The following is a 24,802-nucleotide window of genomic DNA, read 5'->3' on the forward strand; positions in this document are numbered from 1 at the left end:
GAATTTCAACACACAGAGAATAACTGAAAACTGGCCACCGGGTTTAGCTGCTTTTAGAGCCCACCAGCCTCAGGATATCCTCATGGAGTCCCCTTAATTCGTGCCTCACTTCTTGGAGCCCATGCTTGTTATCACCTAAACAAACAGGCTCTTCAGAGTCCGGCCCCAAAGGAACCCCACCTGGCAGGAGGAAGATGTTCCTTCCATCTCCTTCCTAAACCCCACATTCCAAGTCCTCACCCCATCCTAAAATATGCCTCTTTCCTAGATGACTGACATTGGGAATGTCCAATCCCTTCTAAAGATACACACACACACACACACACACACACACACACACACACACACACACACACACACACACACTAAAGGTGTCCACTGAAGCTTGAAATTTATTACTTTGCTTCCCCCAGCACAGAAGTTAAGACAAATTTCACTACTATCCTTTGTTCCATGATGGAAATTAACAGTGTGTTCCTCTTGACTTTGACCCTTCCTTCTGCCTCTTCCTTTCCTTTTCCATAGTTTTTAAAGTGAAGCACTTTGAGGTATACATTTATTGGCTATGTGAACATTTTGTAGTTAATCATTAGAGGGATCCTAGACCAATGAAGAAACCCAAACATTTCTATTGTATTCATCCATGGCATGTACTGATCCAGTAACAATTAACTGGAACTTCCTGGAAATATACAGATACTGGATGCTCTTGCAGAGTAGTTAAAAACAGAAGCTATGGATTCAGGCTCACTTGGGTTAGAATCCTGGCTCTGCCATTTCCTAGCTTCAGGCTTCAGCTTTAAGCCCTTGGGCAAGGCATTTAACCACACTGAGCCTCGGTTTCCCCACCTAAGATAGGGGGATGATAGTACTGCCTGTAAGAATTATAAAGATTGTTTGGAGGGTTAAAGGACGGACATCATGTGTAAAAGCTGGCAATTAACAAGCACTTGATATATATTAGCTGCTATTCTATAATCCCATTGGCCAAAATACTGCATATTACCACCGATACTTGGGCATTTTCTAACAATCTAAGGGAACCCACGACTTGTCCATTTATTTTAATTCTTCTATTTAATCCTCCCATGAATTATATAAGCTCAGTTATATAATAACTTTTATTATATATTCTAAAGAAATAGTAAGGCACAATGTTCACTTACACAATTAACATGCAGTCAGCACTGGGTAACTCAGAGACACAAATGTCAACAATTTTTGTTCAGGACTCATCTGCATGATACATAAAGTTTTCACTGCTGCTGTGACTCTGCAGACAAGCTTTCAAAGCTGGCCTCCCCACCAGTGGCATCAGAACCATAAGAGAAGCTTAAATAAAACAACAGATTTCTGTGCCCATGCCCCCAAAATTCTGATTGAGAAAGTTTGAGGTAGGGCCTATGAACCTCTCATTTCTGTGCCGAACACGAGACACTAGACCACCAGGGAGCTGCTGGATCTCTATTTTTGAAAGGCTCCCCGGGTGATGTCTACATATGTACAATCAGGCTCTAAAATGCTGATGCAGAGCACGATCATTTTTTGATTGGATCTGGGCGACTGAGAATAGTGAAACCACAGTTAAAGCACATGTTTTTTTTAGACACTGTAATTACCAATTAGGTGATGGGTGTTGAGTTTGACAACAGAAAGCATTTCTCCAGTGTGGTCACGGCTTGAGAGAGCCATCAGCTTTCCCCAGGTCGTGGATGGCCTCGTTATCCAGCAGTTCCTTCTTCTTGTCACTTGGTCTCACTGCGTTGTTCAGCATTGCTCTAACCACCGTCATCACTGGCACAGAGTGACCGCTGGCCCAAGATTCTGGTAAGGAGCCAAAGAACTTCCTAACCAACCATTCACCTGGGCGAAATTCTTGCCTATCACATAATAGAACTCTAAAGAGAAAAAGAAGAGCAGAGGAAGAGATGGTAAATTGCATTCAGACCATACAGGATGTCACGGATTGAACTGTGTCCCCCCAAATTCATGAAGCGCTAATCCCCAGTGGGATCGTATTTGAAGACACACCTCTAGGGAGGTAATTAAGGTTAAATTAGGTCATACAGATGGGACCCTAATCGGATGGGACTGGTGTCCTTACAGAAAAGGAAGAGATATCAGATATTTCTTTCTCTCCACTCACACAGAAGAAAGACCATAGGAGGACACAGAGAGAAGAAGCAATCAATCAACAAGCCAGAAGAGAGGACTCACCCGACACTAACCCTGATGGCACTTTGACCTTGGACTTGTAGCCTCCCATTCTGCAGTGCTAGTGTTATGGCAGCCCAAACACACTAATACAGTGCATAAATGGTTTTATTTGGACACGAAGAGGATTTTAAAGAAGAAGGCAGCCAAAGCTACCCAGAAAATTTCAGACTATTCTGAACCTGGCACCACCAACCGTCTACCCTTTCCTTCAAAGCTAAAAGTGGGTTCTTCAGAGAAGCAATCTCCCTCCAGCCAACTTCTTTCATATCTTAGACATCTGTCAGCCTCTTCAAATGAAAAACCAGCTTCTAGGGAATAACCAACAGTGGTGTTCTCTTAGGCAGTAGGAATACTTACCCGGGCCTAAATATGGAGTAACGATCAAATTTTAACTCTTCAACCCTAGCTTCCACTTCTCCCTGTTAACAAAAAAAAAACATTTTTAGTATTTAATCAAGACCAACTTGCTGTAATGCTTAAGAGAGAATAACAAGAATAACTTGGGTTTTGAAGACAATCTACTTCTGCAGGTCTCAATACTAGTTAACATCCTCCCCTAGATTTTTAGATTCCAGAGAGTCTGGGAAGTTAAGGAAGAGATCAGTTAATCCTGATATGTAGTAGAGAGTGAAAAAAGATGCACCGAATGAGTAAATGGCTGCATAGTCAGTCCAGCCTGTCATGTGACCTACTGAAACAGATCCAGAGAGTGACATGTTAGGAGTTCAGCCATAAAAGAACTGCCCGTCACTCCAGAATCGGTGCTGCAGGCCAGGGGACGTTAACCTTTTTTGGCTTCCAGGTAGTTTCAGGAGGTCAGAAGAACCACAGACTCCCTTGTATTACTCACTTCCTAACAAAACCCACCACATTTCAAGAGACAGAGCGTCTAGATGATGCTTTAAATTAAATTTGTTGAACAATCCATGGATTTTCACGCCAGGCATCTCTATAAACAGAAATGCCAGAGAAGCTCGGCCACAGGGATGTTTAAAAGGCCTATGAACTAAGCAGCCTGCTCGACTCCTCCTTCTTGGCCTCTTCATACCATTCATTTGGCACTTAACCTACAGCATTGTATAATCTGCAGTAATACATTTTAATCAATATATTAAAAAAATACATTTTAATCAATGTATTAAAAAAACTTTTTTCAATGAATGTTTAATACATTCACAGAAGAGTTGTCCCACCTTCACCAAAATCTAAATTTAGAGTATTTCATCACCCCAAAAGAAACCCCGTACCAATTAGCACTCACTCCCATCCCCTCCCCCAAGCCCTAGCCAACCACTAATCTTTCTGTCTCTATAGATATGCCTATCCTGGACATTTCCTATAAATTAAGTCATGTAAGTTGTGGCCCTTTGTGACTGGCCTCTCTCATTTAGCATAATGTTTTCAACGTTCACCCATGCTATAATATGTCATTTCTTTTCATAGTTAAATCAATGTTATTTTGTAGGTATATGCCACATTTTATTCATCCATGCATCAGCTGATGGATATTTGAGTTGTTTCAACTCTTTGTCTCTGATGATGTCTTTTATGAGGGTGCATTTCTTAGTTGGCTTTTTACAAAGATGTGTTTTGTCTCTATTAGCAACATGTGTACAAGAGTACCAGGCTGAAACTGCTATTCTTAGAAAGGTCTGCTTGCCAGGTTGTCCTTTGGCCTGTGTCTGGGAACTCAGATTTTAGGAGTGTTCCCGTCATTAGCTAACTGATAAGGGTACTTTACTATGCCTAAACTATTTGTACAAACAATGTGGTTTATGCTGAACACTTGCTTTCCTTCTGGAAGTCTGTAATTTTTTTAGGCTGAGGGTGCCTACGTGACTGACCCCCATCAAAACCCTGGACTCCTGAGCTCAGGTGAATTTCTCTGGTAGGTAATACTCATTGCTGGAGAAATGAAACACATGGAACTCCACTGGCAGAAGACCCTTGGAAGCTTGAACGTAGATTCCTCCAGAGCTCACTCCATGCACTTCTTTTTCCCTGCACTGACTCAGCTTTATATTCTTTCATTGTAATACATCATGGCTGTGAAGATAACTATATGGCAGTCCTGGGAGGCCTTCTAGCACATTCCCAAACTTGGGGCTGGCTTTGGGGATCCCCCCAAACAAGGAGATTATAATTCCTTGAGGACAAGAACCATACCCAATAATAACATTTAATCTACTCTGGAAAAGTTTAAGTATCACTGCCTCAAAGTCTCTTCTCATGCTAAGATTCTGGGCTGATCTTCAAGACCAGGGCTGCAACATCTCATTTCATGATTACTAGATAATCAACAGAGGGGAAGACATTGGAAATTATCTTTCAGATCACTCCTGTTTACTAAATATATCTCTGCAAAAAAGCAGTCCCTGTAGTTATAAAAAATGCATAATATAATGCATTTAATGCATTTGGGCATTACTTAGCATTTTATATTTTTTAGTATTGCCAATTAGCCAGGGTTCTCCAAAGTATACAAAAGATAGAAACATGCACAAACCTTGACTTGCAGATACAAAAAATTGCTTGACTTATCAGCTCCCTTAGAGGACAGCAAGTTGAAATGTTTGCACCCTCCAGCTTTTGCCAGCTCTGCAGACTTCAGGACGTAATCTCGATCAACATGAACAAATCCCTCCTAAGGGTGAAAAGGATGTGAGTTATTTCCAAAAAGCTGTGAGTTCATCTTAAAGATTACTTATCAGCTTGGGTGGCAGGTTAAGAGTCCTTGTGGGGGGAGGTGAGGGGGTGGACGAGGATGGGGATCCAAATAAAATGCATCCAAAAAAACAAGAATGTCAGGCTTAGACCCTGGGAATGGCTCCAGTATGATGCTCAGGATAGATGTACCAGCTTTAGTAGCAAGGCCAGACTGCAATGAAAAAACAAGGACAATGACACACAGACACCAAGAAAATCTGCAAGGAGCAAAAGGAACAGTAATATCAGGCTGAGAAACTGGGGTTTTTTGTTGTTGTTTTTTAAATATTTATTTATTTATTAACTTGGCTGCACCAGGTCTTTAGTTGTGGTGTGCGGGATCTTCGTCGCGGCGTGCAGGATCTTTGTTGTGGCATGCAGAATCTTTAGTTGAGGCATGTGGAATCTTTAGTTGTGGCATGCGGGATCTAGTTCCCTGACCAGAGATCAAACCCGGGCCCCCGGCACTGGGAGTGCAGAATCTTAACCGCTGGACCACCAGGGAAGTCCCAAGAAACTGTTTTTAGTCTCACATTTCTTTGTCGTTAATCCTTTACAACCTTACCACCCTCTCTCTGTTTTCTCTATTTTTTTGTGTGTCAACGCTAACATAGCAGGGTCTCAAAGGGTGGCTGAGAACACTACCCACGCACTATGAGAACAAAGTCTATTTAATTTCCAATTTTTGTGTATGTTTTACAACATACTTTACACGTTAGTAAGGAGTGCATCTGCAAATTTTTTTTACTGACAGGTATATAATCAAGAGTGTTTGGAGACCCCTGGTCTAGACTCAGTCCAGTGAGGGTAGCGGTTGGGTCTTTGCTAATTCACATCATCAGTACACGCCCAGCACATGGCAGGTGCTCCAAAAATATTTGAATGAACGAATAAAAGTCCAGCGAAAGCAGAGAAAAGGTAAATCCAATTAGAAAAAAAAAAAAGAACTAAGTGGCAATCAAACGAAGAGGGGAGAGGATGGTGCAAACAAGAGAATACAGACTGATTTCCAGGGCCTAAGTGAAGGATACCAGCCTGTACCCAGACTAGGGAATTCCATGTAGTAACAGCTTCTTGGGACCACCACAAAGTCTGGCATCCTCAAACTTGGTACAGCTGAAGAGCAGTCTAAAGTCTACAGAAGCTGAACTTCATGGGTACCCACAACTATATAATGAGGTTTCATATAATGAGGATTCCAAATCTGAAGACTGGATTACTGCCCCAGTGATATTTTTTGTTTTGTTTTGTTTTTTTTTATTTATTTATTTACTTATTTACTTATTTTGGGGTGTGTTGGGTCTTCGTTTCTGTGCGAGGGCTTTCTCTAGTTGCGGTGAGCAGGGGCCACTCTTCATCGCGGTGCGCGGGCCTCTCACTGTCGCAGTCTCTCTTGTTGCGGAGCACAGGCTCCAGACGCGCAGGCTCAGCAGTTGTGGCTCACGGGCCTAGTTGCTCCGTGGCATGTGGGATCCTCCCAGACCAGGGCTCGAACCCGTGTGCCCTGCATTGGCAGGCAGATTCTCAACCACTGTGAAACCAGGGAATCCCCCCACTGATTTTTTTTTAAATTAAAAATCTGCCCTCTGGTAGTTACTGACCCTAAATGTTGTATTTTGTATGGAGACATGTATCTCTCATAAGATAGATAGACGGCACCTTAGGAAACATCACGCCTAACCCCCTCACTGTGGAGATGTGACAACAAGGTCCAGCGATCCAGGAACTACTGGCTAATAAGTGAGAGAGCTGAGAGCGGAGTGCAAATTCCTGACTCTCTGGAGCCGTGCGCTCCACTGTACTCATGTTCCTTCTTACCATCACCAGCTAATAACACAATTAATTCATAACTGTGGTAGTAGGCAGAATAATGGCCCCTCAAAGATGTCCATGCCCTAATCCCCATACCTGTGAACGTGTTAGAGGCTACATGGCCAAGGGGAATTAAGGTTGCAGGTGGAATTAAGGCTGCTAATCAGCTGACTTTGAAAAAGGTTATTCTGTAGTATCCAACTGGGCCCAATGTAATCACAAGAGTCCCTACAGTGGAAAAGGGAAGCAGAAAAGGAGGCTGGAGTTAGGCAACATGAGTAGCACTTGATCCCCCATTGCTGGCCTTAAAGATGGAGGAAGGCACCATGAACCAAGATATGCAGGTGGTCTCTAGAAGCCAGAAAAGGTAAAGAAATGGATTCTCCCCTAGAGCCTACAGAAGGAAATCAGCCCTGTCAACACCTTGATTTTATCTCAGCAAAATCCACATCGGATTACTAACCTATAAAACTGTAAGATGATAAACTTACGTTGTTTTAAGCCACTAAATTTGAGGCAATTTGTTACAGCAGCAATAGGAAATTAATACAGAATTCAATTCTAAAACAAGGGGCCCAAGCAAACTTTTCAAACTTTGTATTGAGGTAGATCATAAAAGAAAAGTAAATATATTCTAAGTATAGAGCTGACTATAAACTGTTCATAAACTAATAAACATCTTCTGCAACCAGCTCCCAGATCCAGAGATAGAGCACCACCGTTACCCCAAAAGCCTGTCTTGTCCTCTCTTCTCATCACTTACGGAGCATTTTTAACTATGTCCACGACCTGCAGGGCAGTGTTGTTCCTCTTTCTCTTTTTAGGTAATATAAACTTAACTCTTAGCCGGGAATCATCCCCATCTCCTTTTGTGTTGTAGACTTTGACATTCAATCCTAATAACGGACTCAGCGACCTGTCCTACACACTGATTGAAACTCATGTTGTTGCTTTCTTAAATCAGTGTGCAGCAAACCAGTTTTAATGCTCAGCACATCCTGAGAGTGGGCTGTGATTGATCTCCTCAGAGCCATTCTCTGGATTGAGATTTTTACATGTGCTCAAAATGTGCCAAGAAAAATAACCCAAAATGACATCAAAAAATTCTAAAACACTCTATTTCTCTTCCACATCTATTTTCTTCCCCTCACTCCAATTCACCAGAACTCTGATTTTAATAACACGTTCATTATTCCCAATAAAATTACATCATTGACTAGTGAAATAAATTCCTTTCTGTTGCTGCTGGTTTAGCACTATTTCTTGGAAGGATTATTAGAGTTGTCTCTGTTAAAATGTTTCTTCTTTCATCAGCGTCTTTAAAAATACGGGAAAGCTTCAGCCAATCACAAGGCTCTAGACCGACGCTGTCCCTCTCACTTAATCCAGGGCCAGTAAAGGGATAATTTGATTAAACTGAGACCCCAATTTATCTGGCTTTAGTTCTGGATCAACCTCTCCTTAATAGAGTCCTGCCGTCTCCAATTGTTTGATGAAAATTAAAGTGACATAAATACCATGGGACTTTTTCAATCTGATTAGTCAGCTAAGGCACATCAATACCACCCCAGCCATCAGCCTCTGGCGTCCCTCCTTTCACCCGCCTGGCGAAGGACTGACAACGGCTCCATGCAGGACGAGCACCCACGCTGCTGCAGAGACCCTCACACTTAGCCCATCATCCCTGCTCAATGGGTCCTGTCGACAAGGTGCCCATACCTTTCTCCACCGCTGTTCTCTGGACAAAGCTCAATACTGTTTTATTAGCAATCAATGGCTGTTAATCCAAAACGATTTCACAAATCCTCTGAGCCCTCAAGCTGATTATAAATACGCATCATTCCAAGCCCACAGACTTTGAATTTCACTTCCCCCACCGTGATGCGTGGCCTTTTAGCTGGTGAATGAAACTCAAAAGCAAAGGGGTCAACGGCTTTCAAGGACTCAGAAACCAAACTTAAACGTGGATCCCGGACACTGACTCAGAGATACCAACACACACTGATATTCTCTGGAGTGAGGAAGACTCCCTTTACAGATAGAAGGGAGCTATCTTTAAGATCTTATTATTAAACCCTTTCTTGTTCTCTAGCAGCTCAAATAAAAGAATAGAAAAACAAACTAAAACAAGCTACTCCATATCCCAGAAACACAATTTTCAGAAAAACCATATTTAGTTTCCCCAACCATGTGGCAGAAAAAAAGATGTCTCTTCTGAGAGCATTAAGTCCATTACGTCTTTGTGTCTTTATGATTCCACAGTTGGTGTGTTTTACTCTAAGACAGGAATCAGAGTCCTTCTAGAAAAAGGAAATGATTAAATAAATTCCCACTATAAATTTCCTTTCCCAGCACCTGCTCGAAAAAATAAACACAATATACTGAAATGACACAGCAGAGATATCTTCATGGGCTCTACAAACATCTAGGGAGACAAATTCTCTAATTACTCTTTATTTTAAGTCTTAGGAAAATCCAAAGCTACTAAGTATTCCTTCTAATATTCTTTACCAATGCCTGCAAACTGGGAACACCGTGGCTTAAGAACAACTCATCCTGACAAGGTATTTCAGCACTGACATGCAAGCAGGCAGGAATGAGTCAAGGTCAAGAAGACCCTTTTCCAAGAAGGGAGGATTTCATTCCGCAAAGGGTCCCACTTGGCCATATTTCTGCTTCAGATTCTTTCTCCTTCACTCCCTTTTCAATCCAACCCTATAAATTAGACTAGAAAACAGAGACACTGACAAACAACAAATGGTATGACCTGAGACCCCATTTATTTGTGTCCTGGAGGGCACGTCTATATTTGATGTACAGAGGGGGAACCAAGATCTTGGTTAGAGAAAGAGCTCTGGATAGAAAAATAAAATCTTACAGATACAGAGGATTCCTGAGTCAATCTCTATGTTATCACACATTTTTTTCCATTTGGGGCATTCCTTTCTTTGTGTTTTGAAAGTCAGAGAGTTCTGCAGGCCAAAGGGGCTTCGGTGGTCACCACCCTCTCAGTACAGACAAGGAGACAGGGGCCCACAGGAGCTAACCAGCATACCCAAGGTCCCACAGCCATTTGGTACCCAAACAGAGGCTATGATCTGGGTCTCACGAAACATCTGGGGCCTCACCACTTCACAAGCCCCCTCCTAGACATCAAATAAAATAGTATAGGTGACAACAGGGGTTGGCAAACTTTCCCTATAAAGGGTGAGATAGTAAATATTTTCAAATTTGCAGGCCTCTATTGCAGTTACACAGCTCTGCCATCATTGTGCAAATGTAGCCACTAATAATATATAAAGTAATGAGAATGTTCCAATAAAACTTTATTTATGGATACTGAAATGTGAATTTCTTATATTCTCGTGTCATGACACATTAGTCCTCTCTGAAAATTTTTAACCATTTAAAAATATAAAAACATTCTTATTACCACTGATGAATATAGATGCAAAATCCTCAACAAAATACTAGCCAACAGAATCCAACAACACATTGAAAGGATCATACACCATGATCAAGTGGGATTTATCCCAGGGATGCAAGGATTCTACAATATATGCAAATCAATCAGTGTGATACACCATATTAACAAACTGAAGAATAAAAACCATATGATCATCTCAATAGATGCAAAAAAAGCTCTTGACAAAATTCAACACCCATTTATGATAAAAACTCTCCAGAAAGTGGGCATAGAGGGGAACCTACCTCAACATAATAAAAGCCATATACGACAAATCCACAGCAAACATCATTCTCAATGGTGAAAAACTGAAAGCATTTCCTCTAAAATCAGGAACAAGATAAGGATGTCCACTCTCGCCACTATTATTCAACATAGTTTTGGAAGTCCTAGCCACAGCAATCAGAGAAGAAAAAGAAATAAAAGGAATACAAACTGGAAAAGAAGAAGTAAAACTGTCACTGTTTGCAGATGGCATGATATATACATAAAGAATCCTAAAGATGCCACCAGAAAACTACTAGAGCTAATCAATGAATTTGGTAGAGTAGCAGGATACAAAATTAATGCACAGAAATCTCTTGCATTCCTATACACTAACAACGAAAGATCAGAAAGAGAAATTAAGGAAACAATCCCGTTCACCATTGCAACAAAAAGAATAAAATACCTAGGAATAAACCTACCTAAGGAGGTAAAAGACCTGTATGCAAAAAACTGTAAGACACTGATGAAAGAAATCAAAGATGACACAAACAGATGGAGAAATATACCATGTTCTTGGATTGGAAGAATCAATACTGTGAAGATGACTATACTACCCAAAGCAATCAACAGATTCAATGCAATCCCCATCAAATTACCAGTGGCATTTTTTACAGAACTAGAACAAAAAATCTTAAAATTTGTATGGAGACACAAAAGACCCTGAATAGCCAAAGCAGTCTGAGAAAGAAAAACGGAGCTGTAGGAATCAGACTCCCTGACTTCAGACTATACTACAAAGCGACAGTCATCAAGAGAGTATGGTACTGGCACAAAAACAGAAATATGGATCAACGGAACAGGATAGAAAGCCCAGAGATAAACCCATGCACCCATGGTCAACTAATCTATGACAAAGGAGGCAAGGATACACAATGGAGAAAAGACAGTCTCTTCAATAAGTGGTGCTGGGAAAACTGGACAGCTACATGTAAAAGAATGAAATTAGAACACTCCCTAACACCATACACAAAAATAAACTCAAAATGTATTAGAGACCTAAATGTAAGACTGGACACTATAACACTCTTAGAGAAAAACATAGGAAGAACACTCTTTGACATAAATCACAGCAAGATCTTTTTTGATTCCCCTCCTAGAGTAATGGAAATAAAAAGAAGAATAAACAAATGGGACCTAATGAAACTTAAAAGATTTTGCAAAGCAAAGGAAACTACAAACAAGACGAAAAGACAACCCTCAGAATGGGAGAAAATATTTGCAAACGAATCAATGGACAAAGGATTAATCTCCAAAATATATAAACAGCTCATACAGCTCAATATCAAAAAAACAAACAACCCAATCAAAAAATGGGCAAAAGAGCTAAATAGACATTTCTCCAAAGAAGACATACAGATGGCCAAGAAGCACATGAAAAGCTGCTCAACATCACTAATTATTAGAGAAATGCAAATCAAAACTACAATGAGGTATCACCTCACACCAGTTAGAATGGGCATCATCAGAAAATCTACAAACAACAAATGCTGGAGAGGGTGTGGAGAAAAGGGAACCCTCTTGCACTGTTGGTGGGAATGTAAATTGATATAGCCACTATGGAGAACAGTGTGGAGGGTCCTTAAAAAACTAAAAATAGAATTACCATATGATCCAGCAATCCCACTACTGGGCATATACCCAGAGAAAACCGTAATTCAAAAAGAGTCATGTACCACAATGTTCATTGCAGCTCTATTTACAATAGCCAGGACATGGAAGCAACCTAAGTGTCCATCAACAGATGAATGGATAAAGAAGATGTGGCACATACATACAATGGAATATTACTAAGCCATAAAAAGAAACGAAATTGAGTTATTTGTAGTGAGGTGGATGGACCTAAAGTCTGTCCTTCAGAGTGAAGTAAGTCAGAAAGAGAAAAACAAATACTGTATGCTAACACATATATATGGATTCTAAAAAAAAAAAAAAAAGTTCTGAAGAACCTAGGGGCAGGATAGGAATAAAGACACAGACGTAGAGAATGGACTTGAGGACACGGGGAAGGGGAAGGGGAAGTTGGGATGAAGTGAGAGAGTGGCATGGACATATATACACTACAAAATGTAAAACAGATAGCTAGTGGGAAGCAGCCACATAGCACAGGGAGATCAGCTCAGTGCTTTGTGACCACCTAGAGGGGTGGGATAGGGAGGGTGGGAGGGAGATGTAAGAGGGAGGAGATATGGGGATATATGTATATGTATAGCTGATTCACTTTGTTATAAAGCAGAAACTAACACACCATTGTAGAGCAATTATACTCCAATAAAGATGTTAAAAATAAAAATAAAAACTTTAAAGTGGAAAAAAAAAAAAGACACACGCACCCCAATGTTCATTGTAGCACTATTTACAATAGCCAGGACATGGAAGCAACCTAAATGCCCATCGACATACGAATGGATAAAGAAGATGTGGTACATATATACAATGGAATATTACTCAGCCATAAAAAGGAAAGAAATTGGGTTATTTGTAGAGACATGGATGGATCTAGAGACTGTCATACAGAGTGAAGTAAGTCAGAAAGAGAAAAACAAATATTGTATATTAACACATATATGTGGAACCTAGAAAAATGGTACAGATGAACCTTTTTGCAGGGCAGAAACAGAGACACAGATGTAGAGAACAAACGTATGGACACCAAGGGGGGAAAGTGTGTGGCGGGGTGGTGGTGGGATGGATTGGGAAATTGGGATTGATATATATACACTAATATGTCTGAAATAGACAACTAATAAGAACCTGCTGTATAAAAAAATAAATAAAATAAAATTCAAAAATTCAAAAGAAAAAGAACTTTAAAAAAATAAATAAATAAAAAATTAAAATATAAAAACATTCTTAGCTCAAGGACTGTTCAAAAACAGGCAGGCTGTATTTGGCCCACAGTCTGTAGTTTACAGGCCTCTGGATTAGAAGAGTGTATCATTTGACTCAGAGGCCATGAGACTTTAATGATGCCTAATAAGTGTGACAATGGCTGCATTCATCACATTAATGGCATCGTCCATTCAACAGACTACAAGAGCCTGGACTTCTGGAGCCTGTGCCTACCAGGTGAGGAGACAAATGAAAAGGTGAAACTAAATCACACCCCCTCAAACTCACTAACCAAATCCTTCTCTTAGTAAGGGGAAAGCACCGTTCTCTGGCCCCTGTGAGGTTTTGCTCTTCACTTATGGCCAATGTAGATCTGGTTTTCAAAGGGTATTTCAACCTTCACTAGCACATAAGTTACTTACCAAAGCAAGGTGAAGGCCATCTGGGACAACAGTACCTGGAAACCCAGCAGGTGAAGAGGACTAATACTGTCTAATGCATCCCGAAAGCAGGTCCAACAAGAAGAAAAGGTTGGCTGCATCAGAATCCCCCAGGAAGCATGTTAAAAATAGGCTTCCGGGCTTCCCTGGTGGCGCAGTGGTTGAGAATCTGCCTGCCAGTGCAGGGGACACGGGTTCGAGCCCTGGTCTGGGAAGATCCCACATGCCGCAGAGCAACTAAGCCCGTGAGCCACAATTACTGAGCCTGCGCGTCTGGAGCCTGTGCTCCGCGATGAAGAGTGGCCCCCACTTGCCACAACTAGAGAAAGCCCTCGCACAGAAACGAAGACCCAACACAGCCATAAATAAATAAATAATTTAAAAAAAAAGAAACCACTTTCTAAAAAAAAAAAAAAAAATAGGCTTCCAACCTTAGAGATTCTGATCCAGTAGATCTGGATTAGGGCCAAGTCACAAAGTCACTGCATTCATTAGACAACTATGGCTTGTGAATGTGAAAAGAAAGAAGATTAGCATCTAACCAGTTACTGCTAAAGAAAATGGTTTTCCAAACAGCTGAAGAAAGCTAACAGACCTATCCCTAGCACCAGTGTCAAAAGAAATCTGGGTAGACTGAATTCTATGGGTTGCAATGTTCCCCCCTAAAATTCCTGTGTTGAAGTCCTAACCTCCAGTACCTCAAAATGTGACCTTATTTGCAGATGTAATTAGTTAAGATAAGGTCATTCCAAGTAGGGTGGTTCTTAATCCAGTTTGACTAGTGTTGTTATAATAAGGAGAAATTTGGACATAGCCACAGGCACGTAGGAAAAACACCATGTGAAGAGACACAGGGAGAAGGCAGCCATCTACAAGTCAAGGAGAGAAGCCTGGAAAAGAGCCTTCCCTCTCAGCCCTCAGAAAGAACCAATCCTGACAACACCTCTAGCTCAGACTTCTAGCCTTGGGAACTGTGAGACAGAAAATGTCTGTTGTTTAAGCCACCTTGATTATGCTTTTTTGTTATAACATCCATCCCCAGGAAACTAAACTGAAGGTCATAGGGAAATAAGCAGGCTACTCACAGGATTTCAACACTGAGACAGAAACCCTGAATTTCTTGAAGTTGCTAAAGTAAAATGTGGGCTGCTCCAGTTACAAAACAGCTACAGAATGACACTAGGCTTGCCACCAGCTTTGCAATACCCATCTGATGCTCTCTTTTTTTTACAGAGAACGCTGCTGACCAGAATACCAGGTGGAGTGAGCTTGGAAATCCACACACCCTCCCCGCCCCAAACAACTATTATTGCCTAGCCACTTGTGAATTGTCACCTCTTTTAAACTGCCTGAAGTTATCACAACCTCCAAACTTCATACTGCATCCAATCTAAATTACCTTCAAATTAAAAAAAAAAAAAAAATGACTTCCTGGAGGAAATGTCAGCTTATTTTCTGTCACTATCCTCTTAAACCATTTAAGTCCTAACTTATTTCTGAGATTACACTTGGTTTACCAGTCTTTTCTCTTGCTTACTCGTTAATTACTTTTATCTTTCCAAACTGATTTTGGAGAACAAAAGGTATTTAGTTGGGGGGTGGAGAACCAACTCCATCTAAAAAAATATTCTGGATAGGGAAGACATCCAACTCCTCTGATTAAAACTGCATTACGTGATTTGGATGCAACAAAGCAAATTAGACTTTCCCTTGGAGCGCCCTATTATGAGATTTGCCTTATGTCATGAAAATCAACTGCTCTATGCCCAATGCAGTAGTGTTTTTATTTTGCTGAGTCACCACCAAAGTCAGGCTGGCACTTGAGACAATGTTACCTGCAGTGTACTAGAACAAAAGTTTTTCAATGCTGTCAGAGGGCACATGCCTTGTGACTGTCCCTGGGACAGAAAAGGCTGCAGGAGCTGATCAGTAGGAAAATGACCCTTCCTAGGAGAGACAACAACCTGCCAATTCCCGGGAGAGTCAAACTTCTCGATAATCCACACTTCCCAGCACAGAGCTCAAAACTCAGCTGTGTTCCCACGGGCACATGGTAGAACTACAGAAGATTTGGAAATTTGTCCCTACTGAAAGCATAAATAGAATTATTCTTTGGATCACCAGAAAGCCCGGAGAAATACATCTGAGCCTAACTCCTTGGTTGGTATAAAACAATAGTTCTGTGCTCTCGGAATGATTCTGATGCATGGGCCTGTTTATAAACCTATGGTAAGCCCCCATGGCAGCATCGTGGTCCTGCATGTTTAATAGACATGTTTAACTCCAGCAAGTAAATTTTGTCAAAGGGATAAACTATAGTCAAGGTATAAATTAAATACGATGTACGTATTAACACTTGCCCAGGATCTACATAGTAAGCTCTGATTTCTAACTATGTAGCAAAATTTGACTTCTAGACAGAGGCCGACGCAATTTAGAACATCATTAAAAAAAGAATAAAACGTGTGTTAGGACAGTTCTGCGTCAGTTAAGGCTGAATCACCATTGGGGTTGAATCATCGCTTGGAGGCTGAGTCATCACCGGAGGCTAGCTGAATCGTGCCTCTGTTCTGATGTTCTAGCCCAGAAGTTTAAAGCTTGGCATGAAAACAGGTTGAAGCAAATCACTCAAGTGAGAGAGAATGCTTTAAGATTAAGACATTTATAAAGAAACCAACAAAACTTACTGCTAAGAGCATGAGCCAGTTACTTTTACTCAGACATAATGGTTTGCGTAAGTCAGGGCAAGTAGTGACCACGATATCTGCAAAAGGCAAGACCATGTAAATATTTATGACATCTCCAGCATGCAGGCCTGAACTCAAGGATTATGCTGAAGGAAAGATGAACTTATAAGTACTATTCAAAGTATAGCAAAGGCTAGGGCAGTATATGGAATCTTAAATGATAAGAGCTAATTTACACTTAAGTGCAGCAAATATAAAGCAAAAGAGGGAGCAAAAATGGAATCTTCGACATTACTGACCAGAGAAAAGGGAAAAGGGTAGATTCCTTCCTTACCTCCCCAGCTTTCTTTCTGGTGGTACCCAGGCAACAGAATCCAACATCATGACCTTGAAAGGCAGAAGCGTAGTCATCCAATTTCTCAAAGTCCACCACTTCTTGATTCTAGACAACAAAGACATAGCTGTATATTACTTGATGTTATTAAAACAAAACAAAACCAAAAAACAGACAAAAATACCCCCTCTAGATTTAAAGAATAAATGACAGAACATTACTAAAGAGTCCACCCACTTAACATCAAATTTTGCAAGCTCATTTTCTCCCACCAAAAAGCAATTAATCTGAATTCAAAAATCAACAATGTACTTATACGTCCACAGTACACACAATTGGACTAGGTGTGATCTAGATCTCTAAAGTCAGGTTCAATTATAATTTTCTCTCTGGAAAAATAAAAGACCTGTCTGTATACTACCAGGAGAAATACCAATGAGGTATAATGTTGGGGAAGGAAATGGTGTTTGGAGTCTCAAAATCTAGGTTTGAGTCTTGGGTCTGCTACTTACTAGGCATGTTAATAATTTTGGCCAAGTTACTTATATGTCTCAGTTTCTTCAGCAGTAAAATGTGAATGATAATCTTTCCCTCAGTCTACACCATGACCCACCTGCATTAGAATCAGTCAGCAGGTGCTTGACAAAAAGGCATATTCCTAGGTCTCACACCAATACTCCTGAAGCAGAAACTGCACTTTTAATAAGCACCCTCGGTAATTCTCATGCCCATGGAAATTTAAGAACCTCCATCTAACCTCTTAAGTTTGTTGTGAAGCTTAAAAAAGAAAAGTTTGGGAAGTTCCCATCATTCAGGACTTTAAATAAAATGTTGCTTTCCCTCTCTACCATCGACTCTTTCAAAAGCATTTTCTTGGCACCATACACAATGCTGAAGAAAAGTATGTTTACAAAAAGTGCCTGACCAAAAGAGGAGCCACCAAAACTCAACTGTCAAAAGCACAGAACTCAATTTCAGTTTCTAATGACCAGAGGTGTCTGACACACCCCCATGAAGCCAGACGATGAAGATCACATATTACCTGCCTAAGTCTGAACAAAGATGTCCATTTTTTTAAATTCCAGAGGAGTTTCTGGACTTGTTTTGTTTTGTTTTGTTTTGTTTAATTTATTTATTTTTGGCTGTGTTGGGTCCCCGCTTCTGTGCGAGGGCTTTCCCCAGCCGCGGCAAGCGGGGGCCACTCCTCATCGCGGCCCGCGGGCCCCTCACCGTCGCGGCCCCTCTTGCTGCGGAGCACAGGCTCCAGACACGCAGGCTCAGCAGTTGTGGCTCACGGGCCTAGTCGCTCCGTGGCATGTGGGATCTTCCCAGACCAGGGCTCGAACCCGCGTCCCCTGCACCGGCAGGCAGACTCCCAACCACTGCGCCACCAGGGAAGCCCCAAAGATGTCCATTTTAACAGAAAAGTCCTGAGGGACCAAAGACATATGCAATATGACCTGATCACGGACCTGCAGGAGTCGTGAATATTTATTTGTGAGACCGGTTGTTGTTTGGAATGTTCCACCTGTGGGTCCAGGTTGGGGGGCGGGTCTCAGAATTACACTATAGTTTAATTTACTGCAGTTCACAAATAACTCCATTTACAAGGGGAAAGGAATCTCCACCAAGCTCAGGCTTCAAATATTTAGGGGATTAACACCGGACTGAAGTCTGCTGTATCAGTGGGTTAACCACGAAAAGTGTAAGTGACAGGAAAAGGGACTATTCCACTTACAGACACAAGCCTGCAGCCCTGAGAAGTCAGGCAGGGCAAATTCTTGTAGGTGAATAACCCCACCTCTCAGTGCCATAGGCCTTTCCCCCTCTGCAAAGCAATTTCTGATTCGCTAACTTTGGTGTGTAGTGGACAGGTAGACAAAACAAGCAATGGGGTTGAGAAAATTACCCAAGGTCACAGGGCTTTTTTTTTTCTAGAAGCCAGCTTAAAGGACCCTGGAAGCATGGCTTTTCTCTGTCTCCCTAGACCCCCTTACACTTAGGCCCCCTTTATGGGGATCGAGACTGAGAAGGGCTTTGTCCAAGGCCTGCCAGTGAGGGAGAGGCTCACCTGGACCTACAATCCAGCTTCCAGTAAGGCCTCTCACAGACCAATCGTGCTCACGCTCTGAACACCTCCTGCCGCCATTGCAGGGCAATGTTCAGCCTTGCAGCATAAAATATGCTCACTCTGAGGAACCACTGCGGGTACATTTTTGAGACCCAGCTCAAATACCCACCACGTTTTTATAAGCTTCCTCGTCGAAGGTGAGCTTCCTCCGGCCAATCAGCGTGACTTTGGAAAACAGGCCCTGCTCCAGGATTTCTTTCAAGAGCACTCTGCCGGTTTCCCCGCTGGCACCCAAAATAAAGACGGATTTATTCTGCATCCTGAAGTCTTCCCGAAGCCTCCGTAGCGCTTCTGTCTCAGCCATGCTACAAAAATAACATTAACAGGTGCTGGTCTCGGGATATTTAAAGGGACAGCCGGGATATTTAAAGGGACAGCCGTGCTTACCCTGGGAACAAAGGTTATTTGTTCTGGAGGAAGATATGGTTATTCTCCGCAGTCTGGGCGCAGGGGAAAGTGCAGAGTCATCCTCAGGGCGGGGCGCCGTATTGGTTCCCCGCTCCTGAGCCAAACCACACTTTGGAAGGGGCTGGAACAGGGAATGCGCCCAGGTACCAGGAGGCCTCGTTCCCCCACGGTGTACCCGACTCCGGCCCCTCCTGCCTCCGCCCGCAGGGGCGCGGAGCCCAGCTTGGTCCCCCACGCGGAGGGTTTACCTGGAGCCGGCCCCCGGCCCCGCGTCCTCAGGCTGCAGCACGAGCAGCGCGACCACCAGCACCGCCGCCGCCAGCGCCGCGCTCAGGGCTGCGGGCAGGGACATCCGGCCATCCCTCCAGCCCGGCGGCTTTCCTCCCCTCGCCCGACTCCGCGGGGCCCCTCCCGGGCCCCTCCCGGGCCCCTCCCCGGTCCGCGCCTACCCAACTTCGTCTTCCGGGTGACTTCGCTATATCGCTGCTCACCCCGCCCACAGGGGCGGGATGTGGAGGGGTGGCCCGCGCGCGGACCAGAGGGTGCCTGGGCGCTGGCGAGGGGGGCCCAGAGCACGTGCGCAGCACCAATCTAGGTAGGAAGCTCGGAGACCACTTCCTAAATATCGGGAATCTCCGGAACCTTCTCCCCGGCGTTCTTCCTCACCACCTGGGCTGAGCTCGCCCTCATCCAAGACCTCAGCCAATAGACTTGATCTTCGTTGATCCCTTTCTAAAACCTGTAATGTCAACTGTGTGTTGGACATCTTCATCTTGAATTCATCACATCAAAACGTAACCCTTCCCTTCTAACCACCCCAAACAGCAATAAAACCAGTCTACTCCTTGCCTCTCTTCAGTGTCACCGTCCCTATTCGTCCACACAATCTTCATTCACCCCTTCCCTCTCAAGTCAGAAATTCGGACTGTCACCTTTGACTCCTTTCTCCGCCTTACCACATTCTAGATTAATCACCAAGGCCTGCTATCTTCTCTGCCTTTCAAATACTCTCTCATGTAATGCAAGTTCTCATTGTATCTCACCAGTACAACTGGTTTCCCCGCTCAGGTTCTACATGGTTGAGCCAGGGCGACCTACCACACCTGATCTCCTGTTCACTCTCCAGAGCCAAGATCCATGGTTTAGAACATAACCATCTACACTGGGCCTATCCTGGATCCTGGAAGTCCTGGACAGGAGTTAGGATCACACGCCAGAATCTGAACAACAGAGATAGTGTTGTGGACATTGGTCATTTTTGGCTGCCCAGCATTCAAACACATCTTATTATAGGGAATTCCAAAATAAGTGGGAGACAGGGCCCTACCTGCCACTCTAGAAGCCAAGTGAAATATGTTCCCCCTCCCAAGTCCTAGAAGATTATTATATGTAGGTGAGATCTAGACTCAGCCAATCAGACACTCTCATCCAGGTTTTTTTACTTTGGGGTGAGTAATAAAAAGATGCGGTGGAAAACTGAGATAGAGTTTGGTTGGGTGGAGCAAAGATATAGGATAATGGCATTGTGGGATCTGCCAGTGATCTGATTGTCTGATTGTTTCTGTTTTGCTTCCTTTAATTCCTGCCTGTTTTCAGAGCCTGTTTGTTATACTTCCTGTTATTCCTGCAATAATTTCATTTTCTGCTTAAGCTACTTTCTGTTGCTTGCAGTCAAAAACCTTGACCGATACAGAGCAGAGTGGTTTGTTCCACATTGGCCTGCCACAGTGCCTGAACTCTTCCCTTTGAGCTCCTAACAATTTTCTACTAAAATGCAGCTGAAAATCTTGTCAGCTAATACTGTCTCAAGAATTCATTCATCAAATCTGTTGCACTGGTTTTCTTTTTTAAAAAATTGTAGCATAATTAATATACGATAAAATGCATGGATGCAAAAGGTTCAGTTCCATGATTTTAAACAATTGTGCATACACCTAGGTAATCACCACCTAAAACAAGATACAGAACATTTCTTTCACCCCAGAAAGTGCCTTCAATCCCTCCACGTCCCAGAGGCAACCACCTTCTGATCTATCAATACAGATTATTTTTGCCTGTTATAGAACTTCACTAAATAGAATCATACAGCATGTACTCTTGTGTCTCCAGTTTTTTTTGCTCGAAATAATGTTTTTAAGATTCATCCCTATTGTTTATAGGGCTGCGTTATGACCTTCATGGGTCCTAGGGACTTCATGGGCCCCTTCCTTCATAAAAAATAAAATTTTAAATGTATCTCTTATAACTGTGTTACTATAATGACAAATATATCCGTCTTATGTAATAAAATATTTTCTTCAACCTAAAAGTTCATTTTTTCCTTTTGATATTAAAAGAAATTAAAACATTTTCACAGGCCTGGGCTCTGTGCCTACTATGCTGAATGGGTAAGTGAACCCTGGTTGATGTATAAGCAGTTTGTTCATTTTTATTGCTGAGTAGCCGTCCAGTGTATGACTATCCCAACACATGTTTAATCATTCTCCTATGGATGGATATTTAGTCTGTTTCTTGGTTTTTGCTCCTATGACTAAGGCTCCCATGAACATTCTTGTACCAGTGGACATATGTTTTCATTACTCTTAGGTTAATACCTAGGAGAGGAATGACCAAAGAGTTCGCTAAGGTGGGTGCACTATTTTATTCTCCCACCCACTTGGTATCAATCAATGGTGAAAATCAATCTTGGTAATTTTAGTCATTCCAGTGGATGGTAAGTGGTCAAATGGCTCATCTTTCTTTTAGCAGCAGAGTCCTGAGTTTTATCAGACCACATGGCTGACTATTTAGATTCTATATTTCCCAGCATCACTTGCAAGCTGATGTGACCATGTGACTATGTTTTAGCCAATGAGCTGCAAGCTGAGATAATATGTGCATATTTGAATCACATTTTAATAAGAAAGCTACCTGCTTTCCCTTCCCTTTCCCTTTCCTCCTTTCCTTAGGCCAGGATGTGAATGTGGTACAAGTGAGCCAGCTCTGACCATGTGGAGAAAGACACCCTAGAGGATGTCAGAGTAAGAAGATGGAACCCGAGTCCCTGGATGACTTCATAGAACAGAGCTGCCTACCTACCCTGGACTGTCCGCCCACCTCTGGGCTGTGGGAGAGAAGACAACTTCTGTCATGCTGGAGCCACTGTAATTGTGTCACAGCAGCTAAGCCAGCATTTTGCCTAATATAAGATGCTTTTAGTCAATCTTGTCAATGGATACTTACTGATTCTCTAATGTGAGCTAAATACTGTGGTAAGCACTAGATTTTTCCAGGATGAACCAGATACCAGATAAACGTACTCTCACCTGAGACGGCAAGTTATGAATACTTGGGGAGCTAAATAAAAGTACAAGTTAACATTATCCAACATCTCCCAAACTTTCATAGGGTAACACATGCTAAATGCCAAATGAGTGGACAGACAAGGGATGGAAATTTAGAAAAAGATAAGCCCATGGCTTTTCTTCTCTGACAGTTGGCTAGCATCAAGGCCCTGAGATAATGTGACACACCCTAGGCTACTAGGGGGACAGGGCCACAAAACTTCAGGGCAAATGGGAAGGCAAACACATAACGGAAAAAGGCAAAGGGAACACAAGGAAGCTGGGGTAACATGGAAAGGTCCTGGGCCGGAAGACCTGCCTGCCAAGTCCAGGATTGACATTACCTTTGACTTAGATGAAGTTTCTTCATTTATTTGGCCTCCCTTTTCTTATCTATAAAATGGAAACTGTTTTATTATGTTTACTTTGCTCCAAGAAACAGAGACTCACTCATGTTAACTTGAGTAAAGACGGTGACTATTGCAAGGATACACATAGTGTGTAAAGGAGACAGAATCTCAGAGAGATCTGAAAATAGGATCTGCTGTAGGATCAGGCCTCATGGAGATTGGAACTGGAAAGTAGTTCTGTATTTAGGTCAAATGTAGGGTCTTTAGCATCAGGGATCCACGCATCTTCACTTTAGAGCCATATTTCTAGTGACACCTTAATAAAGACTTTCTGTTTCAAGCAATTGGAACACCAACTCAAAGTGTTTTGAGCAAAAAAAGAAATACACTGACTCATATCGTTGAAAACATCAGTGTGTGTGACAGCCTCAGACATCACTGGAGTCAGGCGGTCAGCCAGTGAGGCCAGGACTCAATCCCTCCTCCTCCCTTGGCTCTGCTCTCCTTCATGTCCATCTTACTTTCAGATCCCACAAGATGACTCGAAGGTGGTGGGCAGCTCCAGCCTGTCATCCTCTGTTTTAGTCAAGGTCCAAGATAGGAAAGACATGGCACTCAAAGTGGGTAGTCTAAGGCAAAGGTACTAAATGGATGACGTTTCAAAGAGCAAAGGAGGAGAGGGGATCAGTTACCAAAACTGAGACAGAGAGAGCTGTCTCACAGGACCTGTGATCTTCAGTAGAGGAACACAGTCAGTATGCAGCAACCCCACAGAGGAAGAGTCAGGGGACTAATAGCCCAGCCTCACTCTTCTCCTTCCCTTATCTCCTACTGTTACTCCTAATTGGCTGCAGTCAATTAGAAGTTAGAAGGAGCTTATATTGTGCAGACCAATTTTCTTTAGGGCATAGAGCAGGGGGCAGAAATGGAGAGAGTGGATTATTCAAGATATCAGTGCATCCTCCCAGATTTAAGTCCAACAGAAAAGGGCACAATTGTAAGCAAAAGTCCCCAGCTGTGTCTCAGTTCTGCCTGAGGAGAACTAAGGAGACCCTCCTGACCATCACTGTGGCCAGAGGAACGAAGCCTAGATGGGGCCAACGCCTCCCACATGTCTGTGAGTAGAGAAGGAGGTCGTACCCCTAAGGAAAGTAGCAATTTGGATTCCTTTTATTTCTTTTTCTTCTCTGATTGCTGTGGCTGAGAAGTAGAGGTCACTATTTAAAAAAAGAAAGAAGAATGGATTTAAACAGTATCTATAGTGGCCATACTTCTTCCCCATTTATTATCCCATTTATTCATATAAATATGTATGCTGAATGATTTTTTTGCAAAGGAGAGTTATAAATAAATGTAGCATGACTAAGGTATATGGTGGGGTAAAAAGAGTTTGGACTTGGAAAAGGTAGGTGTTTGGAAGAAAATGTTTCTGTATTCCCCTGTTACAGAACAAATGCAACCATGAACGGCATTCAACAATTTAGGTAGCTGATTTGGTATATTTATCACGTTCTTGACAGTAATTTTTTTCCCTTTTGAAAGTTGTATGAGTGGAGAACTGCTGGCATATGTGCTCACGTTTCCTGCTTCCATGCTAATTTTTTTTCATTTTATGGATGGAGAAACTGAGTCACATATCTGTTAAATATTTGTTCTAAGATCATAGAATTAAAGTTTGATGCCAGGACAAGAACCTGGATATCCAGATCAATGACAAAATGTTTAGCAATACCAGTGCAATTCTAGAATAGTCTTCAGGAAAGCATAATTCCTCTTCTTTTTAGCTGATTGTCCTATGTTGTTGTATTATTCAGGTTCCCTAGCATTTTTTT

The 24,802-nt window shown here is 42.2% G+C and overlaps 1 protein-coding gene and 1 long non-coding RNA gene across 2 annotated transcripts; both read right to left on the reverse strand.

Annotated features, from left to right (window-relative positions):
- Positions 1 to 1,103: 1,103 nt before the first annotated feature.
- HTATIP2 (HIV-1 Tat interactive protein 2) lies at positions 1,104 to 19,729 on the reverse strand. The gene is made up of 6 exons (XM_082342522.1): positions 19,546 to 19,729; positions 18,999 to 19,194; positions 16,759 to 16,866; positions 4,724 to 4,861; positions 2,575 to 2,636; positions 1,104 to 1,898 (listed from the first exon to the last, which is right to left on the reverse strand). Exons 1-6 carry the CDS (start codon positions 19,647 to 19,649, stop codon positions 1,673 to 1,675), a joined length of 834 nt encoding a protein of 277 aa, XP_082198648.1. The 5' UTR covers positions 19,650 to 19,729; the 3' UTR covers positions 1,104 to 1,672.
- On the reverse strand, positions 6,208 to 16,416 carry LOC309606034. Its single transcript, XR_014231620.1, has 2 exons — positions 14,169 to 16,416; positions 6,208 to 13,878 (listed from the first exon to the last, which is right to left on the reverse strand). It is a non-coding gene; the product is annotated as an uncharacterized lncRNA (long non-coding RNA).
- Positions 19,730 to 24,802: the final 5,073 nt, after the last annotated feature.

Source organism: Balaenoptera borealis, assembly GCF_965194805.1.
Source record: "Balaenoptera borealis genome assembly, chromosome: 11".
Classification (NCBI taxonomy): domain Eukaryota; kingdom Metazoa; phylum Chordata; class Mammalia; order Artiodactyla; family Balaenopteridae; genus Balaenoptera; species Balaenoptera borealis.

What these genes read in the sequence shown, in the direction of transcription:
- HTATIP2 (XM_082342522.1), bottom strand. Translation starts at nt 19,649, where the DNA reads ATGTCCCTGCCCGCAGCCCTGAGCGCGGCGCTGGCGGCGGCGGTGCTG. An exon ending in AGGAAGCTTATAAAAACGTG is followed by an intron (nt 16,867 to 18,998) that starts GTGGGTATTTGA and finishes TTTGTTGTCTAG; the next exon opens with AATCAAGAAGTGGTGGACTT. An exon ending in CCAGAAAGAAAGCTGGGGAG is followed by an intron (nt 4,862 to 16,758) that starts GTAAGGAAGGAA and finishes TTTCACCCTTAG; the next exon opens with GAGGGATTTGTTCATGTTGA.